General features: G+C 40.6%; 1 protein-coding gene across 3 annotated transcripts in view; it reads left to right on the top strand.

The window, feature by feature from the left end:
- Window positions 1–278: 278 nt before the first annotated feature.
- Window positions 279–9,324, top strand: part of LOC139572266 (centriolar coiled-coil protein of 110 kDa-like) — a 28,900-nt gene continuing 19,854 nt past the window's right edge. The window contains exons 1-5 of one of the 3 annotated variants that reach the window (XM_071394931.1): window positions 279–464; window positions 605–640; window positions 880–1,029; window positions 6,087–6,277; window positions 8,355–8,483. In XM_071394931.1, the coding sequence (XP_071251032.1) occupies window positions 1,002–1,029; window positions 6,087–6,277; window positions 8,355–8,483 (348 nt within the window). In that variant the 5' untranslated portion in view covers window positions 279–464; window positions 605–640; window positions 880–1,001. Of the gene's footprint in view, window positions 465–604; window positions 641–879; window positions 1,030–4,886; window positions 5,166–6,086; window positions 6,278–8,354; window positions 8,484–9,324 lie in introns of those variants that run through there. The other 2 variants (XM_071394913.1, XM_071394922.1) reach the window with 2 other exon arrangements.

Raw genomic sequence — 9,324 nt, 5'->3', positions numbered from 1 at the left:
ATAGGCATACTGTGATATCATTTTGACCAGCAGTAGAGAGTGCACTGTATCCTATCCTATGACACAAAAAAACGATCAGCACACTATCCCTTGAAGAGGTAGGCCAGATAACCAGTTATACAGAGTAAATCATTGTGTTTTGTGAATCCATTTGTGTTATATGACAATGGAAAGACTTGTGGAGAAAACTTTCTAGCCTACTATGAGATAAAATATGTAGGGCAGCCCACATGTCATATGAGGAATGTTGGTGATGCTGATCCTATTGTTTCTTGTTACCTAGCTGAGGTCACATGACTAGAATGTTGCATAGGTTGTATGAATACAACTATCTCACTCTCTTGTAGAAGATAGGATCACGTTTGACAGGATTATAGACAATTTGCTACATAGTATGAGGAACTTGTTGCACTTTGTATGTTTGTTTGAGTTGCTTGCTGTACAGCCTGACGATGTGGATCACTGTAAGTAGTCTGCACACCTTTGTTAAAAATGTGTCTTCTGACAAGTCCATTTGCTGAATTTGTTTTTTTAAATGATTACCTACTAACATCTAGTACTGGACTGTATATGGCTCTTATGTATCTGTGCTCTCTTTCTGCAGATACCTATTGTGAGAGTTGCTTGACTACAGCCCAAGGTAGGATTGATATGCCTTTTTTCATTCATGTGAAGTGTGTTCAAGAGGGCTAGTAGACAGTCATGGAAGGCATTGCTGTTGCACTCTTGCTACATTGAAGCGCATCAGACCAGGCACTGTTGCTACACTCTTGCTACATTTAACCACAGTGTGACAACAGAAGGCATTTGCTTGATCCTCAGATATAGAAATAGAGTTATTGCAATCATTGATTCATGCTCTTTTTTTTCTTCTTCCAGAAGTTGAGAGCAGAAGAAAGACATAGCAGAGTACAGACGGGATGTTATTGAGGAGCTAGTCGGTTGGTGCTGTGTGTGGAACTGCTCCTTTCCACAAAAATTGTCAACTTTCCAAAGAAAATATGAAAACGTCCTGCAAGCACCTATTAGGTAATAATGTGAATTTGTGTTCCGTATCTTGAATAATATTTCCTACAAATGGACGTTTATAATGTTATTGGACAATGTGTGACAACTCTTCAGATGTGCACAATGAGGAGTTCCGTACAGGCAGAGTTGCAGAGAAAAAGCCATATCTCAGACTGGCCAATAAAAAGAAAAGATTAAGATGGGCAAAAGAACACACACTGGACAGAGGAACTCTGCCTAGAAGGCCAGTATCCCGGAGTCGCCTCTTCACTGTTGACGTTGAGACTGGTGTTTTGCGGGTACAATTTAATGAAGCTGCCAGTTGAGGACTTGTGAGGCGTCTGTTTCTCAAGCTAGACAATCTAATGTACTTGTCCTCTTGCTCAGTTGTGCCCTGGGGCCTCCCACTCCTCTTTCCATTCTGGTTAGAGCCAGTTTGCGCTATTCTGTGAAGGGAGTAGTACACAGCGTTGTACAAGTTTCAGAAGAAAGTACTTTGTTTCTGGCTATTTTGAGCCTGTAATCGAACCCAGAAATGCTGATGCTTCAGATACTCAACTAGTCTAAAGGCCAGTTTCATTGCTTCTTTAATCAGAACAACAGTTTTCAGCTGTGCTAACATAATTGCAAAAGGTTTTTCTAATGATCAATTAGCATTTTAAAATGATAAACTTGGATTAGCGAACACAACGTGCCATTGGAACACAGGAGTGATGATTGCTGATAATGGGCCTCTCTACGCCTATGTAGATATTCCATAAAACAATCAGCTGTTTCCAGCTACAATAGTCATTTACAACATTAACAATGTCTACACTGTATTTATTTTAATGGACAAAAAAGTAGCTATTCTTTCAAAAACAAGGACATTTCTAAGTGACCCCAAACTTTTGAATGATAGTGTATGTATGTATATGTGTGTGTTTTGGTAGGATTGATATGCCTGTTTTCATTCATGTGAAGTGTGTTCAAGAGGGCTAGTAGACAGTCATGGAAGGCATTGCTGTTGCACTCTTGCTACATTTAAGAGCATCAGACCAGGCAATGTTGCTACATGTAAGAGCATCTGATCAGGTTTTACGTTTTGAAAGGTCATCCAACTCAGAATTCCAAGTTGGGAACTCAGGCCTCTTTCTAGAGCTCCCCGAGTTCCCAGTTGTCTTGAAAGCACCATAAATCCAAAGAATGACAGACTTTGATGACAACGTTTGATGACACAATTTGCCCACAAGAAGAACCACCACACCACCTTCCTGTTCAAGTGAGCACAGCACAACAAGGTCAGTCCAAAAATGTATTGTATGCTGCTGCATATATGATGTAATGTGCCAGGGAGAAATGTATACCGTAGCTAACAAAGTAGTACTAAGTATATGTTGTGTAGTAAGCTGTTAGTAGCCCATGTGCCTCACCCTAATAATTTGGTCCCTTTCCCCTCATAACTTAGCCTACTGTTCTGACTTGGTGGTGCACATGTAGCCTGTTTTAGAGAAATGTAATCATTGAATATTGTAAGAGCTTTCATTGTCGGCTTATATGCCCCCTTTATTTGTCCTACGGTTCTGACATGGTGTACAGGGAGAATACTGTAAGAACAGCCCATGTTCTGAATTCCGTCACTGTACATTTCAAAAGTGCTGAACAAATAGTTATATTGACTACGTCCATTCTAGCTCACTCAATAATGTCCTAATCGAAATTGTCCCCTTATGACATAGTTTTTACATCTCAATTGTCAGGGGAAACCACATTTCTTTAACTCTCCTGTTGTGTTCGTTTCATGTTAATTAATTCTGTGTTCCCGGTCCAAAATGACCACCCCATTATAGCTGATTATAAATCCATAATAATACATATATTATCACCTAATGTCGTGTTAGATCTTTTTATCAACTTAAGTTCTTGTGAATATTACAAGGCCTCATGGACCTGAGCTCATACAACTCGTTTATGAGTTTAAAAAAAAGCATAATGTATGGATTATTTTGACTATAACAAATACTCAAATTAAACATTTTGTGCTATTTATCACAGACTACTTTGTGTCAAAGTTTAACAAGGACTCTCTCCTCCTCACCAGTGTCATCATCAAGGATATCATCAAGAGCCTCACAGTATATCGTTTGGTCATTGTGCTGTCGCAGAATGAATTGTGAGCAAGGCCTCAAAAAAGCTTTATATACCAGAGCTGCAAGAAAAGTTCTATATATTATTGAAACAATGTTGCGATTGTTTGTGAGAATGCCAATAGGTGTGGTTCCCATGGGGGAAAGATTATATTGGGAAAAGGTTCCCGTGGGGGTTGCCATGGAAGCCAAGAAGGGGAAATAGGTGTGTGCGTGTGCTCAAACACACATGTATGTGGAGGACACACTTCCTCTCCCAGACCATCTGATGAATGGGCATGTGCCTGAACTCAATTTTATACACTAATTGTAGGCTCACCCATTAATTTCTAATGACCGGTCATTTTTGACCGGGAACACCACAGGTGTACAAAAGTTATGCCCTGTGTGGACAAAGTCATGGAACCTTATGACTGTCAGATTAAATTAACTACATTTTCCAATTCGACCCGAACACAGCAGTCAGCCATATCAGCATATTTTTAAAGGCAGTAAATGAGGCTGAATCAATTGTTTCGCTGCCAGACAAGGCTCCGCTTATAGCCAGGTGTAGAAGTGGTAAAGATTCACTCCATGCTGCTGAAAAGAAAGCTCTGCTGTTGGGACAGCTTTATGTAGGCCCTAACAGTTTGCGATCACCGTTTATCACCGTTATAGTGCAATTCATGTATTGTTTCGTGTTGTGTAGTGGCTTTTCTGGCATGCAACAAAACATTAGATTTTTTTCCCACCACCAAGATTTAGATGCTAAAATCACCAATGAACACATTTTAATGTAACTATGTTCAACTGTACCAACTCTGTTAATTTAATCTCCAAAATTCTCTTAGAATAAGAATAAAGAGATTTCTCAATCTCATGTTGTTTTATGTTATTGTAATTTCTGCCATACTGAACTGACAATGCAATAATTTGTAGGTTCACCCACTAATGCAATATATTGATAAAGGATGTGACAACTATTATCTTAACGGAATCAAGTGTTCAGCCATCTGCCCTTTTCCAGAAACATCCATATTGCGTATCTCTCTGTCTCATACAAAATCCATATCTGAATAAGCTAAGAAATAACACAGTTGGATTGAAATATTTGAATTGGATATTATTGATTATTCATTATACACTATTTCAAATTTGCTTTCATTTGTAAATTACATTGTCAAATCACTCAATTTGAATGTGAGCCGTGTAATACTTTTACAGATTCAAGAGATCATTATGATGACTGAATAATGATTTATTTCAGAAATTCTGACATAGATAAAGATGTAGTATATTTAATTCAACTGCTAATAATTCTAGGTACATTTCATATTCACAAATGCAAATGGTCTAATTCAAAACGTAAACTTTTTTCACTTTATAATGAGTTTAAACAATATGGCACTACTTTAACTAAAATGAAAAACAAAAAGGCAATTAAAACTTGTTGTATTATTAATGAATATGATTTGTTTGTTTAGGATTCCTGGCAATGTAAATAGTTTGCATATGACTGTTTCTCTTTTGTTTGGTGATATTTGTTAATATATTTTTATTTTTAAAAACATTTTATTTTATTTTATAATAATTATGATGACGGATCGGGTTCCATTTCAGTCCCCAATGCCTATTTATGATCTTCCCCTTTGTTGTCTATTGCAAAAAGGATATGACAGGATTTCCTATTTGGGCTCAATTTAGGCCTGGTGGAGCCATCATCATAATGTTTCTTATTAAAATCATATTACACCTTTCAACATTGGAGGCTGAGGCTAGGGGAAATGAAGGTGCTAGGGATAGAAATGGAACTGGGCCTAAATTATGTTGCTAGGAGGCGCTGTTGCGACCGGAAGAGGTCGATGTGATGAGGACCATTTGAGGCAAACCTGAGATAGAAAAGAGAAATTCACGATTCTGAAATTCTATAAACAACAGAAACCATAAGACAAACGACGCCAGGAGATATTCATTTGTCTTCAACTTTGTATTTAGGGGAAGAAAAGAGATACACGAAGTCATTGGTTGTGGATGTCACGCTAGAAAATCAGGGTAAGAGGAGAGGGATGGGCACGGACAAAACCCGCTGTCAGTCAGCCACTGCTGGGCACAGCTGTAGAAGCATGGCTTGCTTCACGAGTCAAATACTATTACCATGCCGCAAAATGTAGTGAGGCTTCACTGTTTGCCAGCCAGTCTATTCTGCTACATTGTATCAAAGTGTAGGCTAGATGCGCTTGACTGTAATTTGTATCATGCCATGTAATGAGTGGACTATAACACCGTACAGTGCTACTGTGTCTTCTACTAGCCGTGGCTGTTATTTACCTACTCTGGGGGAACCAATAATAAGACAGGATATTCACACACGGACCCAGGTGACTTTTCATTACATCTATTCATCCATGAAATAACCACATTATCAGAAAAATGGAACTGGTGTTGCGGGAATTATCTGACCATACTTATTCTGGTCGAGATATTGGGTCAGTGGGGCATTCAATCCGGTTGCTTATTTGATAATGAGGATCTCATTAATTCTCAATCAATGTGGGTTAACTACAGGTTTAAATCAAATATTGTGTCTGTGTGTGCTTGCGTGCACCTTCATTGTCTTTGCTGACAAGCATTCCCTTAAAAGCAATCATATTGATCAGAAACATGATTCTTCATCATGCCTCTCAGAATAGAATAGCATGAGTGGAATGTGATGAGTGTGAGATATACAGTAACTAAAGACAGAGCCCTCCTTGGGTTTGTTTGTCTGGCTCTTCCAGTTGTTCATAGCTTGACAGCAGATAGTGCCTAACCCCACGCCTTCATGGTTCACACACACTGCAGAGCTTCTTCTTGTGTTGACATTTAGCCTGCAGGCTCGATCACCTGGCTCCAGTGTCTTGTCAAATACCCTCTCTCATTGGATACTGTACCGCTTTATGACTATTCATCTGACTGTGTCTCTGTTGTAAGCAGCAGATTTGAGAGGCTGGAGCCCAAACATGGACATGGAGAGTTACGAGGACTTCTGCCTGCGGAGCCTGGCCAGACTACAGACTGAGAGCCAGGGGAAGAGCCAAGGCCAACAGACAGGCTGTGAGCCAACTGGTCCTGTGGAAGCTCTCTCCTTCATCCACTTCCATGGAAGGGCTGTGCTCTCACCCTTGGTAAGGACATAGTCTGGGGGAAAGGGCAGAAGGTGCGGAGAGCTATATAGACATAGATATAACATAAGGTCAGGGGTGGAATTGGGGGCAAGGTAGTAGTAAATGTGCACAAATGTTTGAGTTAAGTTAAGCATACTTATATCCAATTAGGATTCAGCCCAGTGAGCGTAGTTTGTTGTCATGAGGGTGACTTTGCTTTCTTCCATGACAACAAAATGGTTCCCCAGGAGAGTTTGTGTATGTGTGGGTATTCTCCTGTCTGGGGTTTTGTAACTCTCAAGTTGCATGGTAACCAAATGCAATGATCCTTTGGTTTACAATGTAGCATTGTGAGCAATGGGCATTGAGTGGACACACACACCATTATGCCCACACACACAACAAATATCTGGCTTAAACATTTTGTAGTTCACATGTCTTAGCGAAAGAGACACCATAAAAAACACGTCATTGTTTATTTTGTTAAATCACAGAGTATTAAAGGGACAATCAATGGTTCAAAGCATTTTCCTTGTCCCTGTTTTGGTAAAAATATGGGGATGGGTACATAGGTTGTCTGATCCATGTTATCTGACTGCTGCCTGATTAAGTTTACTGGGAGGAGCTGTGTGAAGGAAATGTTTGTGAGAGTGGGGATAGAGAGGGGTGTGTGTTTGTGCATGCCTTGTGGGTTTGTGTGTGTGCATCTGTGTGTACGTGGGCAGGTGGAAACTGAGATGCACTTCCTAACCTCCTGCCAAATGTATGACCATAGAGACACATACTTCACTCAGATTACACAGACCCACAAAGTATTTGAAAATAAATCAAATTTTGATCAACTTCCATATCTATTAGATTAAATACATCACCGCAGCAAGATTTGTGACCTGTTGCCACAAGAAAAGGACAACCAGTGAAGAACAAACACCATTGTAAATACAACCCATATTTATGTATATTTATTTTCCCTTTTGTACTTTAACTATTTGAACATTGTTACAACACTGTATATAGACATAATATAACATTTGAATGGTCTCTATTCCTTTGGAGCTTTAGTTGAGTGTAATGTTTACTGTTCATTTTTATTGTTTATTTCACTTAATTTTGCAATGTAAACATACGTTTCCCATGCCAATAAAGCCCCTTGAATTGGAGAGAGAGAGAGATATTTGAGAGAGAGAGAGAGATTTGAGAGCTGATTAGAGGGAAGGTCATTAGGCCTACTCTGGCTCTGTCCCACATTCCAGAACTTGACTGTTGTGTTCTAAGGAAGAAGTATTCTACACTCTTTGAAAAAAAGAGTTCCAAAAGGGTTCTTCAGCTGTCCCCATAGGAGAAACCTTTTTGGTTCCAGGTAGAATCCTTTTGGGTTATATGTAGAACCCTCTGTAGAAAGGGTTCTACATGGAACCCAAAATGTTCTTCAAATGGTTCTCCTATAGTGTCACACGGAGCAGAACAGGTGAACCCAAGAGCAGACTCAGACGAGGCGACTGGGATGAGGTAACCAAGGTATTTATTGACGGGCCAGAGTCAGAGCCGGGCCAGAGTCAGAGCAGGCATAACTGTAACGGAGAGGAAAACAGCGTCAGGCAAGAGAAAACAGGTATAACACGAAAACAAGATCTAAGCAGGAACAAACGGCTAAAACAGAGGTTACGATGTGGCAGCGTGGAAGTGGCAGGGCTATTTGTAGAGGTCTTGATTATGGAACAGGTTGCAGCTGGTGGGGATCTGGTCTGCCTCCAGTACACTTGTCTCCGACCACACAATCACACACACACACAGAGGAAGAGGGAGAGAGCACTAGGGGAGTGGCGGCAGGTTAGGGAGACACAGGATGAGAAGTAGAGGGCGTGGCAGGAGCAGATGTAACATATAGGGACAGTCGAAGAACCCTTTAAGGTTCTAGATAGAAAAAAAGGTGCTTAGTGTAATTTAAAAATTGTCACATGGATTCCGAGAGACCCAGGCGAGAATGTGTGTTGGTGCATGCGCGCCTGTCTGTGTTTGTCTTTATATGACTATGTATGTATGCATGTATGTGTGTGTGTCTCTCTGACTGTGTGTGTTTATTGTGATCCATCCTCAGCTGAGTGTGGAGCAGCGCAGCGAGATGTGCCAGTACAGACAGAGGGCTGCCCAGCTTGAGGTGGACAGACAGGCACTACGCAGCAGCAGCCTGCTGACCAGGGTTCAGGACATCCTGGACAATGCTCAGGTCAGTCTCAGACAACCATTTCCCAAGACTCCAACCACCCAAGCCGTAGACCAGGGAACATCAACTAGATTAGCCGCCGGGCCAATTATTTTCTTGAGCGGATGGTTGTGGGAACAGATTTCCCATATTACAATCACTTGGAGTTGATTTCCTTGTGTTTTTACAGTTTGTTTTTTATCTCCAACAATGAAAATTCAACAAACATTTTTTTTTGCTCAGAAATTTGGGGGGGGCCAAGTTAAACCACTAGCTAGGGGAACCCTGCCATAGACTGTTCTCTCTGCTTCCTCATGGCAAGCGGTACTGGTGCATCAAGTCTGACACCAACAGGCTCCTGAACAGCTTCTATCCCCATGCCATAAGACTACTAAACAGCTAAATACAGTATCTAACAACATGGCTACACAGACTATCTGAGTTGACCTTTGTATTTTATTCTTATTTTTGCACTGACTCTATGCACACTCACAGGGCCCTACACACTACGCACACTGATACTCCAACACACATACATACACACACTGATACTCCAACACACATACAAACACACACTGATACTCCAACACACATACACACACACACTGATACTCCAACACACATACACACACACACTGATACTCCAACACACATACACACACACACTGATACTCCAACACACATACACACACACACTGATACTCCAACACACATACACACACTGATACTCCAACACACATACACACACTGATACTCCAACACACATACACACACTGCTACTCCAACACACATACAAACATACACTGATACTCCAACACACATACACACACACACTGATACTCCAACATACATACACACACACACT

This window comes from Salvelinus alpinus, chromosome 1, assembly GCF_045679555.1.
Source record: "Salvelinus alpinus chromosome 1, SLU_Salpinus.1, whole genome shotgun sequence".
In the NCBI taxonomy this organism is placed as follows: Eukaryota; Metazoa; Chordata; class Actinopteri; order Salmoniformes; family Salmonidae; genus Salvelinus; species Salvelinus alpinus.
The sequence above is the reverse complement of the archived record's forward strand: the minus strand, read 5'-3'. Positions and strand labels throughout refer to the sequence as shown.